At 38.5% G+C, this 22,500-nt stretch overlaps 2 protein-coding genes across 4 annotated transcripts in view; one reads left to right on the top strand and one right to left on the bottom strand.

Annotated features, from left to right (window-relative positions):
- Rab39 (RAS oncogene family member Rab39) overlaps nucleotides 1-22,500 on the bottom strand; it is a 552,594-nt gene that overhangs the window by 115,196 nt on the left and 414,898 nt on the right. The gene's annotated exons all lie outside the window — the stretch shown is intronic.
- Nucleotides 1-22,500, top strand: part of LOC128696337 (RNA cytidine acetyltransferase) — a gene marked incomplete at its 5' end in the record, with an annotated part of 179,451 nt that overhangs the window by 55,420 nt on the left and 101,531 nt on the right. The window contains 2 exon segments of the mRNA XM_070090239.1: nucleotides 7,295-7,431; nucleotides 16,176-16,285. Of these exon segments, the coding sequence (XP_069946340.1) occupies nucleotides 7,295-7,431; nucleotides 16,176-16,285 (247 nt within the window).

Raw genomic sequence — 22,500 nt, 5'->3', positions numbered from 1 at the left:
GGAGGAAAAGGAGGAGGAGGAAAAGGAGGAGGAGGAAAAGGAGGAGGAGGAAATAATCATCAGGTTAAGTCACAGGTGTTTTGAAGTGTGGAGCATTTTACAATGTAATGGGAAAGGAATGCATTTACAGAGACGAAGCCAGGACTAAGATTCATACAAGGAAAGTTGTGTATTGTTTTACATAATAGTAGGATTGCTGGTGTCTTTTTTTTGTCTCATAAACATGCAAGATTTCAGGTACGTCTTACTACTTCTACTTACATTTAGGTCACACTACACATGTGTGTACAGCATATACAGCAGGGCTCTGCTTTATGGCATTCTGCTAATACGGACATTTCAAATTATGACCAAATCTCGCTATACGGCTCCCCCCACCTGACTTTCTAATGTGGTCATCATTTCCCTTCTAGTTTGTTTACATTTTCCACGAGCTCCGTGAGCACTGCGTCTCTCCATTGTGTCTGGAAACTTTCCAAAATTAAAAGTGTTTTAAAGTTATTTCATGTTTATATATAATCTGATAATTATACTTTTGTGTACCTGTACCTAAATAAACTTACACACTGTGCTGGCATGCTGGTACACATTAAAATCACTAAGAGTGTCTTATTAGTCTTGAGGACGCCTTATTAATAATAATAATACGCAATAAACATCACTCTGAGGCGCATTAAATGTTGTCTATTACATTAATATAAATATTTTCATTAATCCATCTATGATATTTTTCAAAATTATTTAATAAACTTGCTACGTAACATATAAACATGATAAATACACCCACAGTAGAGCAAATTAACATAAATATGAGAGGTTAAGTGTAGATGAACTTGTATCAACCAAAATCAGATGTGTTTGTCTGCTTTTTTACATACTCCGCGTATGGTATTATTATTATTAAATGAGAATACATAAGAACACAAGAAAGAAGGAACACTGCAGCAGGCCTACTGGCCCATGCAACACAGGTCTGTGTAACCCACCTAGTCAGGTCACATCCACTGAAGGAAGGAGCATGGCATCAGACCTGGTAGCACAAGTTAATCAAGTCCAACTCACACCCACCCACACCCACTCGTGTATTTATCTAACATAGTCTTATTTTCCTCTTAAAGGGGGAGTGTTAATACGACATGACATCAGTGGATCCCTGGTATTTGTCACACTATTTGCTCTAGCTGGCACTCAGTTGAACTGGTGCCCCCCGCAAGGTAGTACATTGTCCTAGATTTTTTTAATACTGTGCACACTGAGTGTTAAGACCCATTCTCTCGTATCTAGGCGACTCAGGCCTATTGCCCTATTACAATCTGGATGATTAAAGCTTCAACTAGCCTGTTAATTACAATATTATTCTTAGCCTATCATCCAAACTGTAATAAGAATATTTGTCTGGGAGTACAAAAATACACATAATATTTTTAATCTTTACTAGTAAATTATAAAATAAGAGCATTATAAAAGACAACATAAAAGTGTATTCTTTGGTTCCATTTCTCACAACCAGAATTATCAAATTACAAAACACAATATCACAAACTAGACTATCCATTACTGACATTACATAGTTTACTACAATATCACAAACACAACTATCTGTTACGGACCTTACGTAATTTACTACAATATCACAAACACGACTATCCGTGTCACCACTATGACACACCATTATAACACTCAGTTACGCACGACACCTTTCTCTCAGTGTCACGACACCCTTGTCTCTGCGTTTTAACACACCATCTCAAATGTGTCCACATAACACCTTTGTCTCTGTGTACATCTATGCACTTTCGCTACCATGTCCACATGACACCCTTGTCTCCATGTACATCTATACACCTTCGCTACCGTGTCCACAAGACACCCTTATCTCCATGTAAATCTACACACTTTCACTACCGTGCCCACAAGACACCCTTATCTCCATGTAAATCTACACACTTTCGCTACCGTGTCCACAAGACACCCTTATCTCCGCATTATAACACATCGTGTCCACAAGACAACTTGCAGGGTCAGTCACTAACACCACCGTGGGTGCCATCCAACTAAGTCCAGTCACTGCCATCAGGAAACTATGTAGTCAGCAGGAAACTAAGTTATTCGATGCCATCAGGAACAAAGTCCAATCTTTCCCAGCAGGAAATTTTCGTTGTCAGCAGGAGACGTTATCAGCAAAGTCAAGCTGTGAAGTCGTGCTAAACTCACACTATGTATGAGGTCTTAACTCTCAATGAGCTGTGCAGAACACACTATGTTGTGAGTACACTGAATGAGGCCGTCAGATAATACTGAGGCCGTCAGACTCGGTGAGCTGTGGTCAACAAACTAAGTGAGGTTGGTTCACCAGCCTCGACGTAAAGTGCGATTACATCACACTGGGTACTGTTGTCTGGCAGCAGCACCGAAGTGCTCAATCAACCACTTCTCCAATTGTCTCTTTTCTGGGTTTGTAGCATGCCCCAATTTTGAAGGAATGAAAAATAAAACGTTGATCTACATTCTGAGTGCTACACGAGCAAATGTATATCCACGTTTGGACAGTTTAAGAGTTAAATAAAAAACATTGTCGGAGTTTTTTTTTTTCTCATTATGCACTGCCTGCTACAGGATTTTTTATACTGCACACACTGACCACACAGACTCATTCTTTCATATGTAGGTCTACCAGCTTTCTTCCACCAGATTTGAAGGAGATAGAATTTTGGCACAGTATTACGGGATCGACACTGGCTCTCAAGCCATAATATTATGGGACAATACTGAAAGTAATTGTGGTAGGGGACCTGAATGCTAAAGTAGGAGAAACTTTTAGAGAGGGTGTGGTAGGTAAGTTTGGGGTGCCAAGTGTAAATGATAATGGGAGCCCTTTGATTGAACTTTGTATAGAAATGGGTTTAGTTATTGGTAATACATATTTTAAGAAAAAGAGGATAAATAAGTATACAAGATATGATGTAGGGCGAAATGACAGTAGCTTGTTGGATTATGTATTGGTAGATAAAAGACTGTTGAGTAGACTTCAGGATGTACATGTTTATAGAGGGGCCACAGATACATCAGATCACTTTTTAGTTGTAGCTACACTGAGAGTAAAAGGTAGATGGGATACAAGGAGAATAGAAGCATCAGGGAAGAGAGAGGTGAAGGTTTATAAACTAAAAGAGGAGGCAGTTAGGGTAAGATATAAACAGCTATTGGAGGATAGATGGGCTAATGAGAGCATAGGCAATGGGGTCGAAGAGGTATGGGGTAGGTTTAAAAATGTAGTGTTAGAGTGTTCAGCAGAAGTTTGTGGTTACAGGAAAGTGGGTGCGGGAGGGAAGAGGAGCAATTCGTGGAATGATGATGTAAAGAGAGTAGTAAGGGAGAAAAAGTTAGTATATGAGAAGTTTTTACAAAGTAGAAGTGATGCAAGGAGGGAAGAGTATATGGAGAAAAAGAGAGAGGTTAAGAGATTGGTGAAGCAATGTAAAAAGAGAGCAAATGAGAGAGTGGGTGAGATGTTATCAACAAATTTTGTTGAAAATAGGAAAAAGTTTTGGAGTGAGATTAACAAGTTAAGTAGAACAAATGGATTTGTCAGTTAAAAATAGGAGAGGAGAGTTATTAAATGGAGAGTTAGAGGTATTGGGAAGATGGAAGGAATATTTGAGGAATTGTTAAATGTTAATGAAGATAGGGAAGCTGTGATTTCGTGTATAGGTGGAGGAATTCTTGTAGGAGTGAGATGGAGTGTGGGGGAAGGAGGCAGTAGGTTTAAGGCAGCCAGGAATGATGGATAAAGATTGTTAAATGGGGATTAAGTGAAGTATGGAAGAGGGTAACACCTAGGGATGGATGCATTGTATAAAGGCAGAGGGGACAAAAGAGAGTGCAAAAATTATAGGGGATAAGTCTGTTGAACCAAGTGAGAGAGTAGTGGTAGGGGACTTATTAAATAGGAGAAACTTTTAGTTAGAAGTTTGGGGTGCCAGGTTAAATGATAATGGAGCCCTTTGATTGATGGAAGGAGTTATAGGTTTATTTTAGAAAAAGAATTAAGTTATATGATTAGGGCGAAATGAAGTATTTGTTGGGAAGCTGTGATTTCATAGGGCATGGAGGAATAACATCTTGTAGGAGTGAGGAAGAGCCAGTCGGTGAGTGAAGTTCGTGACAGTAGGTAAAATGAAAGGGGGTAAGGCAGCCAGGAATGATGGGATAAAGATAGAAATGTTAAAAGCAGGTTATAGTTTTGGAGTGGTTGGTGCAATTAAATAAAAAAGAGGGTAAAAGGGATTGGCAGAGAGCATGCATAGTTATAAAGGCAGAGCCTATAGATAAGTCTGTTGAACAAAGAGAGTGTGAGGGGACTTGAATGCTAAAGTAGGAGAAACAGAGAGGGTTGGTAGGTAAGTTTGGGGTGCCAGGTGTAAATGATAATGGGAGCCCTTTGATTGAACTTTGTATAGAGGGGTTTATTATAGGTAATACATATTTTAAGAAAAAGAGGATAAATAAGTATAGATATGATGTAGGGCGAAATGACAGTGGGGATTAGTATTGGTAATAAAAGACTGTTGAGTATAGGATGTACATTTTATAGAGGGGCCAAGATATATCAGATTTTCTAGTTGTAGCTATGAGAGTTAATGAAGGAGAATAGAAGCATCAGAAGAGAGAGGTGAAGGTTTATAAACTAAAAGAGGAGGCAGTGATATAAACAGCTCGTGGAGGATAGATGGGCTAATGAGAGCATAGGCAATGGGGTCGAAGAGGTATGGGGTAGGTTTATGTAGTGTTAGAGTGTTCAGCAGAAGTTTGTAGGAAAGTGGGTGCAGGAAAGAGGAGCGATTGGTGGAATGATGATGTAAAGAGAGTAGTAAGGGAGAAAAAGTTAGCAGAGAAGTTTTTACAAAGTAGAAGTGTGCAAGGAGGGAAGAGTATATGGAGAAAAAGAGAGAAGTTAAGAGAGTGGTGAAGCAATGTGAGAGCAGAGAGAGTGGGTGAGATGTTATCAAAAATTTTGTTGAAGGTATTGGGAAGATGGAAGGAATATTTTGAGGAATTGTTAAATGTTAATGAAGATAGGGAAGCTGTGATTTCGTGTATAGGACATGGAGGAATAACATCTTTTAGGAGTGAGGAAGAGCCAGTTGTGAGTGTGGGGGAAGTTCGTGAGGCAGTAGGTAAAATGAAAGGGGGTAAGGCAGCCAGGAATGATGGGATAAAGATAGAAATGTTAAAAGCAGGTGGGGATATAGTTTTGGAGTGGTTGGTGCAATTATTTAATAAATGTATGGAAGAGGGTAAGGTACCTAGGGATTGGCAGAGAGCATGCATAGTTCCTTTGTATAAAGGCAGAGGGGACAAAAGAGAGTGCAAAAATTATAGGGGGATAAGTCTGTTGAGTATACCTCATAAAGTGTATGGTAGAGTTATTATTGAAAGAATTAAGAGTAAGACGGAGAATAGGATAGCAGATGAACAAGGAGGCTTTAGGAAAGGTAGGGGGTGTGTGGACCAGGTGTTTACAGTGAAACATATAAGTGAACAGTATTTAGATAAGGCTAAAGAGGTTTTTGTGGCATTTATGGATTTGGAAAAGGCATATGACAGGGTGGATAGGGGGGCAATGTGGCAGATGTTGCAGGTGTATGGTGTAGGAGGTAGGTTACTGAAAGCAGTGAAGAGTTTTTACGAGGATAGTGAGGGTCAAGTTAGAGTATGTAGGAAAGAGGGAGATTATTTCCCAGTAAAAGTAGACCTTAGACAAGGATGTGTGATGTCACCGTGGTTGTTTAATATATTTATAGATGGGGTTGTAAGAGAAGTAAATGCGAGGGTCTTGGCAAGAGGCGTGGAGTTAAAAGATAATCACACATAAAGTGGGAGTTGTCACAGTTGCTCTTTGCTGATGACACTGTGCTCTTGGGAGATTCTGAAGAGAAGTTGCAGAGGTTGGTGGATGAATTTGGTAGGGTATGCAAAAGAAGAAAATTAAAAGTGAATACAGGAAAGAGTAAGGTTATGAGGATAAAAAATAGATTAGGTGATGAAAGATTGGATATCAGATTGGAGGGAGAGAGTATGGAGGAGGTGAATGTATTCAGATATTTGGGAGTGGATGTGTCAGTGGATGGGTCTATGAAAGATGAGGTGAATCATAGAATTGATGAGGGGAAAAGGGTGAGCGGTGCACTTAGGAGTCTGTGGAGACAAAGAACTTTGTCCTTGGAGGCAAAGAGGGGAATGTATGAGAGTATAGTTTTACCAACGCTCTTATATGGGTGTGAAGCATGGGTGATGAATGTTGCAGTGAGAAGCTGGAGGCAGTGGAGATGTCATGTCTGAGGGCAATGTGTGGTGTGAATATAATGCAGATAATTTGTAGTTTGGAAGTTAGGAGGAGGTGCGGGATTACCAAAACTGTTGTCCAGAGGGCTGAGGAAGGGTTGTTGAGGTGGTTCGGACATGTAGAGAGAATGGAGCAAAACAGAATGACTTGAAGAGTGTATCAGTCTGTAGTGGAAGGAGGGTGGGGTAGGGGTCGGCCTAGGAAAGGTTGGAGGGAGGGGGTAAAGGAGGTTTTGTGTGCGAGGGGCTTGGACTTCCAGCGGGCATGCGTGAGCGTGTTTGATAGGAGTGAATGGAGACAAATGGTTTTTAATACTTAACGTGCTGTTGGAGTGTAAGCAAAGTAACATTTATGAAGGGATTCACTGAAACCGGCAGGCCGGACTTAAGTCCTGGAGATGGGAAGTACAGTGCCTGCACTCTGAAGGAGGGGTGTTATTGTTGCAGTTTAAAAACTGTAGTGTAAAGCACCCTTCTGGCAAGACAGTGATGGAGTGAATGATGGTGAAAGTTTTTCTTTTTCGGGCCACCCTGCCGTGGTGGGAATCGGCCAGTGTGTTAATAAAAAAAAAGTAATTCTGAAAGGGTTAATAAAGCATCATGACTGCCACCTCTCTATGTCAGTTGTCCTTCCTTGTGTTGCTTTGCTGATTATCACCCAGCACCAGCTGGAGGTCAACTATGCAACTAGAGCTAGAAAAAATGGTAGGAGAAAGAAAAGCTTACTGACGTAAGTGGCAGGCAGGTCCCTGCAGCTGGTAGTGGGGAGACAATTCTGAGCTGTTGTAACATGTAGTAATTTAGTACAGAAAGGTGTTTTTCATATATCAAAATTATCTATTATGTGCTAATTTTTTTCTACTATTTCATTAAGGGCTCATAATAAATTTCTTAATACAATTTTTTTGGAGGGTTTATTAAATATTATTTAACGTATTTCCTGTTTTAGTATGTGGAGCCGAGTGATTCTGCGAAGGTGACTCAAGCAGAGTTGTTGGTGATAGATGAAGCTGCTGCTATTCCTCTTCTTCATGTCAAATCTCTCATTGGCTCCTATAATGTCTTCATGGCATCTACGATTAATGGGTATGTGATCTCATATGTGAAGGTATAAATCAAAACCATGTACAGTGTATACATTCTTGCCACTAACTGTCACAAATCAGTCACTGCATATAGGTGACTACACACATCATTCACCCAGCATTCTCTCGCTAGTTGTATTTTTCATGACTAATTCATCTTATATTTCTTAATGTGCTCAAGATTGGCCCTATTTCTTCCCTTAGTCTGGCTGACTGCCAGAGTAGTGCATCCATCACATGATTAAGGAGTGGATGATCAGGTTTCCACCACTCCTTACACTGAATGACCCACATATAAATATAATAATGATCAAGGTTAGTCCCATAAGATTGATTATAAGAGACCACAAGAAAAGTTATTAAATCATTCAGATGTACACAATAATGACTGGGATTATCACTGATAGTTCAGATAAAACTGCTGAAACCAAAATAAAACCCAATAAAAGTTAAGTCAAATCGATAAAACACAGCCAGCAACAAATCTACTACTTGTTTTTATAGTCACTTTTTATTGTGTGTGCAATTAGTGTATATTCCAATTACTTTTTTGCAAGTACCAAAACTATCTTTTGCTAGCTAGTACCAACTACCTCATTTTTTTTACTTTTTATTGTGCAATAAACTGCTCAACTTATTTAATATTACAAATCAGATCTTACTCCTAAACCAATATTATTTCATAGTGACTATCTGTCCATTTAACTTTGTTTACCATTACTTAATTGTAGTCTCTTATATATTTTTTTCCTTTATTTTAGCTTTATATAACTACCTTAGTTCATATATTCACAATTGTTAAAATAATCAAGGTGCTATTCTCAGGTGCTAAAGTTAATAAGTTCACTATTTTGCCATTATATTCCAAAGCTCATTTATTTGATTACCACTTTATTGTTCACCACAACTTATATTAGTCCCTTTTATATTATAATTTTATATTATAATTCTAACTTTAAAGAATTACCTTTAAAGTACTACCTACTATCATATTCCCAAGCTCCATTATTTGATCATCACTTTATTTGTTCACCACAAATTATTTTAGTCCCTTTTATATTGTCTCCTTTATTTTAGCTTTAAAAAACTACCTTAGCTCATTATTTTTTACATTTGTTAAATAATTCAGGTGCTATTTTTTTAGCTTTAGAATATTTACTTTGTTTTATACTTAATTCTAACTATAGATTCACTACAAATCTTATGATTACAAGCATTGATCCTGATACCAACCTCTTATTTAATGACTTAAATGATTCAAACAGTTACTGTAATTACTACACAGCAGAACAATCAAAGGCACTTCTCAGAGCCAACAACAACATAACTATCTTTAACTACAATATCAGATCTTTAACCCTTTGACTGTTTTCGACGTATAAATACGTCTTACGAGCCAATGTTTCTGACGTATATATACTCAATAATTCTAGCGGCTTCAAATCAAGTGGGAGAAAGCTGGTAGGCCCACATGTGAGAGAATGGGTCTGTGTGGTCAGTGTGCACCACATAAAAAAAATCCTGCAGCACACATTGCGTAATGAGAAAAAAAAAACTGATCGTTTTTTTTGGAATAAAACGCCGACTTTGAGGTGTATTTTCGTATAGTATTTATCGTTGTATTCGCGTTTTCATGGTCTTAGGTGATAAAATGGAAAACATATTACAGAAATAGAGATGATTTTCATTACTTTTATGATGAAAACGACCTTGAAACTGAGCTCAAAGTAGCGGAAATGTTCGATTTTTACCAATGTTCAAGAGTAAATAAATCACACCACACGTCCAATACACGTCAACTGGGGAGTCTAATATTCTTTCACTAGTGCACTGATATTATTTATACCATTTTTACAATAATGCAGTCGTCTGCATAACAGTAAATTTTGTATTTTTTTGTATGAATAAAAAATCAAAATAGAAAGCAATAATAATATAAGAGGGGGCTAGAGATGTGACTAATGAACAGAGCATATGTTATTTTAGTGCCACGAATGTCTACCTTGTTTATTCTGGACCCTATTTTGAAATTGGCATCTTTTTTATTTTGCGTGAAATTGGCCAAATTGCCAATTTCTGACCACCATATTGGGTAGTCCAAATTAGTAAATGGGAGGTTTCTTGTACTCAGCTGATAGATAAAATGGAGTTTTAAAGAAATAGCTATGAGTTTGGTCAACTGGAACAATGGAATTGGCTGAAAATTGGGCTCAAAGTCGGCGAAATCGCCGATACGCATATGTCGCCGAGACTGCTAACTTCGCGGGAGCATAATTCCACGAGTTTTCAACCAAATTTCGAACTTTTGGTGTCATTACAATCGGGAAAAGATTCTCTATCATTTCATAAGAAAAAATAATTTTTTTTTTTTCAAAAATTGAGCGACATAGAATGACAGTTTCAGAGAGGGGCCTGAAACAGTCAAAGGGTTAAGCAAGCATTACGATGACCTCCTAGCATTACTAAATTCCTTGCATGCCAATATGTCCATCATTACACTAACTGAAACCTGGCTAAAGCCTGATACTACAGATGTCTATGCCATTCCAGGTTACACAGCCATACACAACTGTAGGCCAGACCAACAAGGGGGTGGCACAGCTATATACTACTCAGACCAACTAGAATGTATCACTAATACTTGCACAAGGGATGAACATGGGGGATATATAATAGCTAAATTCAAATCCAAATACCTACAAAAACCTCTCACAATAATAAACATCTACAGAGTTCCACAATCAAACATTAGCCAATTTAGTCAAAACCTAGGAAGTATGATAACTGATGCACGCATGAACAAAGATCACTTACTACTCTCAGGTGACTTCAGTATAAATCTCCTGCAAGACCAGGACCCACACGTTACTGAATTCACAAACTCAATGAGTAACTGCATGTTGCTACCAACAGTAACAAAACCTACAAGAGTTACGGAGACTAGTGTTTCCCTACTTGACCACATCTGGACCAACACCATATCCCCTTTAAAATTAGGCATAATTACAGATAATACCACAGACCACTACCCTACTTTCCTCATAACAACTCTTGGTAAAATACCTCAAAACACTACTAAAGTCACCTTCAGACTTCACAATGAGGCAGCCATTAATAACTTCACAACAGAGTAACAAACATTGACTGGCACACTGAGCTAGAAATCTATACAGATATTGACGAATGTTTTAATAATTTTCTGAAAAAGACCCAATACCTCTATAACAAGCACTGCCCTAAAAAAACTAAACAGATGGCAGCTAAGAGACTGAACAGTCCCTGGCTAACACCCAGCATTCTCAAATCCATAAATACAAAACACCGATATGAAAAACAGTACAGAATGGGTCACATAACCAGAGACCAAACAAAACGTTACTCGTCAATCCTAACCAGCCTGATAAGAAGGGAAAAAAATTGTATTATGAGAACAGATTATCCAACTTGCGAGGTGATATAAAAAAGACCTGGAAGACCCTATCAGAAATTCTGGGAACAAAAAAGATATCACGAAATAGCGAAATAAAATTAGCAAAATCAGATGAACCCCAACTCCCACCAACAGAAACAGCAAACAGACTCAATGATTTCTTCTCCACTATAGGACAAAACCTTGCCAATAAAATCCCAAGCTCAGATACCCCACCAAATGACTACCTCACTGGCAACTACCCGAACACACTGTTCCTAGCTCCGACTAACCCATACGAAGTCTCCCTTATTATCAACGCACTAAAAAACAAGGCAGGAGATTTAAATACCTTACCACCCTTTATATACAAAAAAGTGTCACAAGTACTATCACCAATCATTGCAACACTCTTTAACAAATCCATTGAATCCTCCACCTTCCCTACAGTTCTCAAAATAGCAAGGGTCACCCTGATCCATAAAGGAGGAGACCAAACAGAGTTGAATAACTATAGGCCAATATCCAATTTACACCCTCTCTCAAAAATCTTCGAAAAATTAATTCATAAACGAATCTACTCCTACCTCATCTCCCAAAACATTCTCAACCCCTGCCAATTTGGATTCAGACCTAATAAAAATACTAATGATGCTATTATACACATGCTAGAACATATATACACTGCAAAAGAGAAAAAAGAAGTCCCACTGGGGATCTTCATTGACTTACGTAAAGCTTTTGATACAGTTGACCATGACTTGCTCCACGTAAAATTGTCACACTATGGTATTAGAGGGCACTCCCTCAACTACCTCAAGTCATACCTCAGCAACAGAAGCCAATATGTGTACGCAAATGGGGCAAGCTCTTCCGCACAACCAATTACAGTTGGTGTCCCACAGGGAAGTGTCCTTGGCCCTCTTCTCTTTCTCCTATACATAAATGACCTACCAAATGCTTCGCAATTACTCAAACCCACACTTTTTGCAGATGATACTACATACGTCTTCTCTCACCCTAGCCCAGTCACGCTAGCCAATACTGTAAACACCTAATTACAGAAAATATCTACCTGGATGAGGACTAACAAACTTACACTAAACATTGACAAAACCTACTTCATTCAGTTTGGTAACCGAGCTACAGATGTGCCTCTTAACATAACGATAAACAGATCACCTATCACAAAGCTAACAGAGGGAAAATTCTTAGGAATCCACCTTGATAATAGACTCAAATTTCATACACATATACAACAAATTTCTAAGAAAATTTCCAAGACTGTAGGCATACTATCAAAGATACGGTACTATGTTCCACAGTCAGCCCTCCTGGCCCTTTATCACTCTCTTATTTACCCCTATCTCACCTATGGAATTTGTGCATGGGGCTCAACAACAATTAACCATCTCAGACCACTAATTACCCAACAAAAGGCTGCAGTTAGAATGATAACAAATTCTTACTACAGGCAGCACACTCCACCAATATTCAAAACACTCAACCTACTCACCATACAAAACATCCATACTTATTATTGCACCTATTACATACATAGAACACTTAACTCTGATATTAACCCTCCCCTCAAACATCTTGTCAACCTCAACAGAACACATGACCATAACACAAGGCACAGATCACTCTTTGATGTTCCTCGTGTCCATCTCACGCTATGCAAAAACTCAATGCACATAAAAGGCCCTAAAATCTGGAATTCATTACCTGTAAATATAAAAGAAACACTACCTGTTTATAAATTCAAGTCTCTTCTCAAAGATAACTTACTCACTCAAAACCAAATAAATACTGAATAACTGAACCTTATAAATTGTATATCCTAAATGTTACTCACAATTATATCACACAAATTTTAAACCTAGGACCCAATCTAACTTTGTTATTTTTTTAAATACACTACCTAACAGAATACTCCATTCGACTGAATGTACAGCAATGCATGCAACCATATGACCTGTCTTTGTAATACTCATTTGTGCTTTATAGTTATCTGTTTACAATAATGTTTTATCACTGATTACATCATTGCTTAGTTAATCTTAAGTTAATTTTAAGCCAGCCCGTAATGCTATGCATATAAGTGGCTTTGGCATGCTGCTCTTACCTGTATTTTTTTGTACCTCTGTATGTATGCTAAAATTACTAAATAAATAAATAAATAAATGTGTCAGTACCATGCCTTTGGAGTTTGCCTGATAAAATGAATGGAACATGTGGCTCCAACCTTTCAAGGAAATCCGATAATTGCCAAACAAAAGGATATTTCCTTCCAAGACTCACCACTACAAAGGATCCCACATATTCTACCAATTTTTTTGCATTTTCAGTACATTATAATAGAAATTTTGTTCCCAGGATCAAGTTTTGCAGGAAAATAACACTTGATCATGTCATAAGGCTTTGGGAAATAAAGCTTCATTGCAGAGTGAGATTTCCCTCCATGTCTAGGGCAAGGCCATCATTTTAAGGGAAAGGAATAGCTTCACTCTTTAGTATAAAGAGTTGCTCACACTATCATTTGTATTGTTGACGTTTCCCATACCATACTTTCTACCCTGTTTATCACTCCATTTTCAATCTTTCATTTCTCCATCTCATATCTTTGCACTCAAAGGAGCCAACGAGAAGTATAAGCATGAAAGTATGCCTGTGTCAAAAAAATTTGATTTAATAGATATGCTTCAAGATGGTGCATGGGCCTTGGAGACAGCAGGTGCCTTGTGTTAGAGAATCAACTATTTGTTTAGTTCAAGACAGTGAGATGAAGATAAGAGGTTGTGCAATGGGTAATCCAAATTGTAATTTGGTGAAAAAATGGAAATGCCAGTACACTTTTCAATTCATTTGTGCTCTCTCATTTGTAATATTGCTTAGTGTTGATGACCCCTGTTCAGAGCAGGAGAAATATCAGGGTTGGAATAGATACAGAGATTTTTTAAGGTCCACATACAGGCAGTGAAACATTTAGATTACTGGAAGCACCTTAAAGTTGTAAATATTTACTCCCAGTACTGGAGCAGAGGAGAGAGAGATATATAATAATAAATACCTGGAAAGTACTTTAGGGCCTTATCCCAAATCTGCACACTGCCATAATAATTAAGGAACACTGTATCAACATCCATGGCCCCAGAGTATTCAACATCTTACCAGAAGATATCAGAAACACCGCTGGAACAAGTGTAGAAATCTTCAAGAGGAAATTAGACAAGTATCTTCACCAGGTGCCAGATCAGCCAGGCTGTGGTGGATATGTGAGTCAGCGGGTAACCAACAGCAGCAGGCTGGTTAACCAGGCAAGCACTAGATGAGCTTGGCCCAAGGCCAGGCTCCATTAGAAAAACTCTTGAAACTCAAAGGTAAAGGCTCCTAAATTGAATAGAAAAGTTAGTGAATGTATGGACTGAGCAGAAAACAAAGAAAGGTGTTCTACTTAATGACCTTAAGATCGGGGAGAAAGCTGTATCTTACCTTAAGACAATGTGCTAGCAGGAAGGAAAACCTCCACATGAGTTGTTTCTGTTTTTACTTCTGGGTAGGTTAGCCATTGTAAAGTGCACAGTGGGCTGCATAACATAAAATTCAGTCAGGAAAATGTGTCTGCTAGTTATTTCCTCCTGCCAAGGAGTAGGAAATTATTATTGAGGGTGGTTACAAATCAGGTCAAGTGTTTATTGCTGATGAGACAGGATGAAATTGGAAGATGTTTTCTAGAACTTATATCAGCAAGCAAGAGAAAAGTAAACCTGGACTCAGGGCTTGTTCTTGTGCACTGTTGCATCAGGTGATTTAAAGTGCAATCCCATGCTTCTTTATCACTCACAGAATGTCTGTTTAAAAGGTATAGCCAGAAACTTTTTTTGCCTATTATTTGATGATCTAACAAGAGAGCATGGATGAGTGACATTGTTTTCTGACTGGAGAAAGATGTATTTTTTCCTTCAGTCAAGATGTAGCTTGTCAGAAAGAAACTTTCATTCATGGTTCTCCTCACTTTTGATTATTCTCTTAACCATCCTCAACTCTTGCAGTCACCAAGAAATGATAGTAATGTACAATAGACTGCCGATTAAGACAAGATCTATTAACACTTTTGCTGTAAGCTGGAAAAATTCAGCAATTTTTTGACGAATGCACCATGATGTTCATTTAGGGCAGCAAAAATTTAGGGAAAAATATTGCAGAAATTTGTTGCAGCAGTTTATACTGACTCATATGGATGCGACTCCTGGCATAAGTTTAACATTGCTTAGAATGAAGTACCCCAGTCATCATTAAAGGCAAGCTGGAAAAAATTATGGCTCTCGCGAAGTTAGTGACCTTGGCAATATTTATGAATCAGCGATTTCGCCCACTTTGAGCCTTATTTTCGACTAATTCCATTGTTTCAGTCGACCAAACTCATAGCTACTTCTTTAGAACTCCATTTGTTCTATCGATTGAATACAAGAAACTGCCCATTTACCAATTTCAACTACCCAATAAAGTGATTTCTGTCAGTAGCATTAGTGTCTGGTTGTCTTCTGAAGTGTCAGACCAAGCCCGTGACTCCAACATTTGTTCAGTACAGGCCTGAGCAGCCATGTCCAGGACCTCTCTGTTTTCATTGTTCCCTGAACCACAGGCTACCTGTGCATTCATCATTCAATTTCTAATTTTCCATAGATTTAGAATGTTTTATGTAACTTTATTAACATATTCAGTAAAGTGCAATTGATAATGACATCTTAAGCCAAGTGGTGGTGCCAAGATGAATCGTGAGCATGTGTTTCTTGGCATTAAGCAGAAATTTGAACTAAGAAGGTTGAGTCTAGCATCTCAGTGGCATGGGTATGTGAGGAATATGGTGTTAAGAAACAGTCTCTGATATCTGTAGAAGCAAGGACAAACTTAGCAATTATGCTCTTAAGTTTAACGTATATACTAGTGGAGCTTTACAGTTCCTCTGACTTACAATTACAGTTATACTGAGTCACCACTAGCAGTCATGGTGGGTTACACCTCATCTCTCCACCACAAAAAAATTAAGTAAAATTACTGTAAATATGTGCAGTACTATAAATTTGCTATACAGTACAGTACTGTAATGTAATAATAAAGGTTACAGTGCTCATAATCTTAGGGTCTGGTACTCTTCTGAACTGGGAGATCAAGTTGCTAGTTCAAAAACTAACCAGATCATGAAAAATTAATTTCATAATTCATGAGTTTCAGACAGTCAGAAATATCTTACACTCCCTTCTCCTGTAGTAGTCCATTAATGTGAGTGATCACTGTATATTTGTAGTTTAAATAATAATGTTGTGTTTCAGGTATGAGGGCACTGGTCGATCACTATCACTCAAGCTGCTTCAGCAGCTGCGAGAGCAAACAGGCATGTCAGGAGCTCCATCTACAATAACAGAGGTTTCTCCATTCTCTAGTAAGCAAGATTAACTCATGTATCTTTCTTATATACAAGAATACCTGACATAATGTGGGGGTCATATTCCTCAAAATTGGTTCTTTATGTAATTTCGCACTATGAAATACGAGTAATTCATAGAAAAAATGGAGTTAGGTTCAAGGCACCTATGAAAAGTCACAAAAATAGGTAGTTGTATTAGCAGTAGATAGGTGAGATATAAGCGACTATTGGCAGAAAGGTGGGCTAGTGCAAAGATGAGTAGTGGGGGGGTTGAAGAGGGTTGGAATAGTTTTAAAAATGCAGTATTAGAATGTGGGGCAGAAGTTTGTGGTTATAGGAGGGTGGGGGCAGGAGGAAAGAGGAGTGATTGGTGGAATGATGAAGTAAAGGGTGTGATAAAAGAGAAAAAGGTAGCTTATGAGAGGTTTTTACAAAGCAGAAGTGTTATAAGAAGAGCAGAGTATATGGAGAGTAAAAGAAAGGTAAAGAGAGTGGTGAGAGAGTGCAAAAGGAGAGCAGATGATAGAGTGGGAGAGGCACTGTCAAGAAATTTTAATGAAAATAAGAAAAAATTTTGGAGCGAGTTAAACAAGTTAAGAAAGCCTAGGGAAAATATGGATTTGTCAGTTAAAAACAGAGTAGGGGAGTTAGTAGATGGGGAGATGGAGGTATTGGGTAGATGGCGAGAATATTTTGAGGAACTTTTAAATGTTAAGGAAGAAACAGAGGCAGTAATTTCATGCACTGGTCAGGGAGGTATACCATCTTTTAGGAGTGAAGAAGAGCAGAATGTAAGTGTGGGGGAGGTACGTGAGGCATTACGTAAAATGAAAGGGGGTAAAGCAGCTGGAACTGATGGGATCATGACAGAAATGTTAAAAGCAGGGGGGGATATAGTGTTGGAGTGGTTGGTACTTTTGTTTAATAAATGTATGAAAGAGGGGAAGGTACCTAGGGATTGGCAGAGAGCATGTATAGTCCCTTTATATAAAGGGAAAGGGGACAAAAGAGACTGTAAAAATTACAGAGGAATAAGCTTACTGAGTATACCAGGAAAAGTGTACGGTAGGGTTATAATTGAAAGAATTAGAGGTAAGACAGAATGTAGGATTGCGGATGAGCAAGGAGGTTTTAGAGTGGGTAGGGGATGTGTAGATCAGGTGTTTACATTGAAGCATATATGTGAACAGTATTTAGATAAAGATAGGGAGGTTTTTATTGCATTTATGGATTTAGAAAAGGCATATGATAGAGTGGATAGAGGAGCAATGTGGCAGATGTTGCAAGTATATGGAATAGGTGGTAAGTTATTAAATGCTGTAAAGAGTTTTTATGAGGATAGTGAGGCTCAGGTTAGGGTGTGTAGAAGAGAGGGAGACTACTTCCCGGTAAAAGTAGGTCTTAGACAGGGATGTGTAATGTCACCATGGTTGTTTAATATATTTATAGATGGGGTTGTAAAGGAAGTAAATGCTAGGGTGTTTGGGAGAGGGGTGGGATTAAATTATGGGGAATCAAATTCAAAATGGGAATTGACACAGTTACTTTTTGCTGATGATACTGTGCTTATGGGAGATTCTAAAGAAAAATTGCAAAGGTTAGTGGATGAGTTTGGGAATGTGTGTAAAGGTAGAAAGTTGAAAGTGAACATAGAAAAGAGTAAGGTGATGAGGGTGTCAAATGATTTAGATAAAGAAAAATTGGATATCAAATTGGGGAGGAGGAGTATGGAAGAAGTGAATGTTTTCAGATACTTGGGAGTTGACGTGTCGGCGGATGGATTTATGAAGGATGAGGTTAATCATAGAATTGATGAGGGAAAAAAGGTGAGTGGTGCGTTGAGGTATATGTGGAGTCAAAAAACGTTATCTATGGAGGCAAAGAAGGGAATGTATGAAAGTATAGTAGTACCAACACTCTTATATGGGTGTGAAGCTTGGGTGGTAAATGCAGCAGCAAGGAGACGGTTGGAGGCAGCGGAGATGTCCTGTCTAAGGGCAATGTGTGGTGTAAATATTATGCAAAAAATTCGGAGTGTGGAAATTAGGAGAAGGTGTGGAGTTAATAAAAGTATTAGTCAGAGGGCAGAAGAGGGGTTGTTGAGGTGGTTTGGTCATTTAGAGAGAATGGATCACAGTAGAATGACATGGAAAGCATATAAATCTATAGGGGAAGGAAGGCGGGGTAGGGGTCGTCCTCGAAAGGGTTGGAGAGAGGGGGTAAAGGAGGTTTTGTGGGTAAGGGGCTTGGATTTCCAGCAAGCGTGCGTGAGCGTGTTAGATAGGAGTGAATGGAGACGAATGGTACTTGGGACCTGACGATCTGTTGGAGTGTGAGCAGGGTAATATTTAGTGAAGGGATTCAGGGAAACCGGTTATTTTCATATAGTCGGACTTGAGTCCTGGAAATGGGAAGTACAATGCCTGCACTTTAAAGGAGGGGTTTGGGATATTGGCAGTTTGGAGGGATATGTTGTGTATCTTTATATGTGTATGCTTCTAGACTGTTGTATTCTGAGCACCTCTGCAAAAACAGTGATAATGTGCGAGTGTGGTGAAAGTGTTGAATGATGATGAAAGTATTTTCTTTTTGGGGATTTTCTTTCTTTTTTGGGTCACCCTGCCTCGGTGGGAGACGGCCGAATTGTTGAAAAAAAAAGAAAAAAAAAAAAAAAAAAAAGGTTTATTAGTACTGAACAGTAGATAGTTATATTAGTACTGGGCAGTATATACACCTACCATCCGACTTACTACCAAGCTTGGTTCCGACCAACCGGTCGTAAGTCGAAATGGACGTAAGTCGAACTTTTGAAAATTGCCGACATATTGGGTAGGGCATAATGTCAAAACTTTCCTGTATAAACTACCTACATAATATTGTAATGTAATGTACAATCATTATTTCATTCTTTTTACCATAATTTACTTCTATTGTTGTATTTTAATTATTTATGTACTGTATATAATGTATACATGGTAGTGATATGTACATGTCCCCCTCAGCATTCGCGAAGGTTAGGGGATCAAGAGCCTCGCGAATGTTGAAAAACTGTGAATGTTTGGTGCCCCAATATATTGTAGGGAAATATATTACAATACTGCTTCCTTAACTTGTTGAACCATGAATAATCATAAAATACATGAAAACGTCGTAAATTGTACTAAATATATACATGTTATGCTTTAATAACGTATGTTATTTAACCCTTTGTCGCGCAAGGGGTCCGAAAATTTGAAATTCGAACTGAACTCCCTATGGTGGATAGAGTAACTCAATACAAGGTCACTGATCCCATATAAATTGATTTCTGATGTTTAGTTTTCGAGCAATTGCTAATCTCCGAAGACCGAAAATATTCGGCTGCGCCCGACAAAGGGATTAAAAAATTTTATGTTGCAAACTTGCAATTGTTAATAAAACACACCAAAACAATTTTTTAAATTTAATATACAAACAGACAATATAAAAAAAAATAAATGAAACTTGTATCAAAACATTTTTTAATTGTTACAAAAATATAAAAAGGAAGCAAATATCAACAATGCCAAATTGCAAAGTGATGCAAGTTTCAATCCCTATATTCCTGAGATTCATTTGGAAGACCAATGATTCTATATTGCTAAATGGAAAGATGGAAGTCTGAGAAACAATTTCTATCAGTCTTTATGCACAGATTTACTTTGCATACACTACACACGAATGACGATGTTACCGGTTTCTTCGTGTTGCTGCAATACTTGCAAGTAAACGGCCTTTGTCCTGCCATTGGGAAGTGCTTTAGACTAAGGTCTTTCCTAACACTGTCATCAGGCATTTCTGTACGTTTTCCCCTCCCAGGTTTCACTATGCCAACACGATTGGAAGTACATGGTGAATTAGTTGGTGAAGGTCTTGGAGTTGTTCTTAGGATGCTGCCTCTAAGGTTTTGTCCCTTAGACCTTGCAATTTCAGAGATACAATTCCTGAAATACTTCAGTTGCATACACTTTTGCTTTATTGCTCGAGAATCACGGCAATAAAGCAGCCATGCATTCACAACAGCAAGATCAAGAATATAGGCAAATAGCCGCATGTACCAACGTTTTGATTTCATTGGTGTTTTGTAGAGATGCACCAACATGTTGCTTTTGTCAATACCTCCCATGTTTGCATTATAGTTCTTGATGACTGCAGGGCACGATATTTGGTCTTTCCTCTTTGTAACCTTGTTATATCTGTCAACAAGACTCAGAGGCTCGACCCCAATATCAGTTGTCACTAAAGTCACAACTTTGGTGTCCTTCCATCTTACAACAAGGACACCATCATTGTTGTTGAAGCAAAAATTGCCCCTGACCACAGTGTTCCTTTCCATTTGTTTGATAGGCGCCAGGTCTGGCTTACCACATCTATTGTCACGTACTGTTCCAGTGTATCTGCAGTTATACTTATCTCTTAGTAGCTTGACCAAAGGTATACTTGAAAAGAAATTGTCAGCATAGATTGCTGATGTGTTGGTCTTGTTCATAGTTTGTGTAAGTACCAGAACAATCTTTGTACTTATTGGAAGTTTAGATTCTTCCTGTGGAAGCTGTATGGGATGTGTGTCAAAAGTTGGTGTGTCTTGATACATGAGTATATCATGTATGAGTCCATCTTGACTTGCACGACAAAAAAGTTTGAAACCCCACTTATCTGGTTTTGTTTTGATGTACTGCCTTAGGTTTCCAGCAGTTTTACCCTTGAAACCAACCATGACTTCATCAATAGATTGCTTGGGTGTAGCTGGAATTTTCAAGCAAGCATTAGTTAGTTCAGTGTAAAGAGGCCTTACTTTGTAGAATCTGTCATTATCCTTTTTTGTGTTGTCATTGAAATGAATATGACTTCTAAGGAACCTAAACCTCTTAGACGCCATGGTATCTACAACCTGTGGGATCCTAAAAGCAGCTTTCCAATAGTCTTCGAGGGATGGTAGTGAAGCAATACCCATGAACAACAAAATACCTATGAACCTCAAGATCTCTTCAGAATCTGTTGAAAAAGTACTATTTACGTCTTTTTGCCTTGCATACAAATTTGTTTGATATGCTATGTTATCTATCATGGCTGCAGTAACGAACATACGAAAATACTCATATGGAGACCTAATTGCAAGAGGCTTTTCATGTTCATATGCCGGCAAAGGATCATTTTGAATGTCATCTACGGTCCACTGAGATGAAACTTGAAGAGCAATATTCTCATGGATCTCTTCCTCATCCGGGTATTCCTCAATCCTAAAAGTTCTCTTTTTCCTCATTACTTTCTGCTTTTTGGCTGGTCTTTCTTCCCTTTCTTCCTCCTCATGATCACTTGACATCTCTGCATCCTGTGCATCCGGTGGCAAGTATTCATCACCACTATCCAGCAATTCTGGTTCGTCTACCTCTGGTTCCGAGTCACTGTCTTCAGAAGCGCAGACATACCTCGACCTGCTGGTCGACTGCTCCCCATAAAACAGCCTCTCATGGAACTGGAAGGACAATAGAAACCTCCTGTATAAATCCAGACCACTACAGAGTTCATATATGCAATTGAAAATTTCTTATAAATATTTATTTGACTAAAATTGGACATTCCCGGAAACTCGCGCAAGACCGAAATAATTCGGTCTAAAATGCTTGCACTTTTTTCAACTGCATGCTACACTCATATTATGCTTCACACGGACTTTAGGTATATATCAAAATATGCCTAAACTATTCATGTAAGCACTAAACACAACAATCAGTACTTACCGACATTGTAGAATGTATAATCCAAGAGTAGATTAGTAAGGGTGGAGGGAAAAATGCGTGTGTGGGCGAAGCCAAGCCACCAGTGTTTATATTGTGATCTCTCAACCAATGGGAAGGTGGCAGAAGCAAACTGTACTTAGCTGAAGAGACTCAGGGAAGGCTTGTGATTGGTTGGAACTAAAGAACGGGAAGCTGGCCGCGCGGGGCACGGAGTATGACACGCGCCAAAAACACGTAATTAAGACCGAATGTTAATAACATGTATGTTATTAAATACCACAGACTCCACCACTCCCTCCACCAATGCCTCCAACAAAGCCTCCACCACTGCGAGTCCCTACTACCCTCCCTCCGACCCCAGCAACTGGCAGCCAGCCCTCCCACCACTCAGTGTGGTGAGTGTTTTGTTTGTTCATTATTTGCTATTAAACTACAAAATAAATAATGTAAACCCATTCATGACTGCATATT

This window comes from Cherax quadricarinatus, chromosome 31 (genome assembly GCF_038502225.1).
Source record: "Cherax quadricarinatus isolate ZL_2023a chromosome 31, ASM3850222v1, whole genome shotgun sequence".
NCBI classification, from domain to species: Eukaryota; Metazoa; Arthropoda; class Malacostraca; order Decapoda; family Parastacidae; genus Cherax; species Cherax quadricarinatus.
This window is presented reverse-complemented; position numbering and strand designations above follow the sequence as displayed.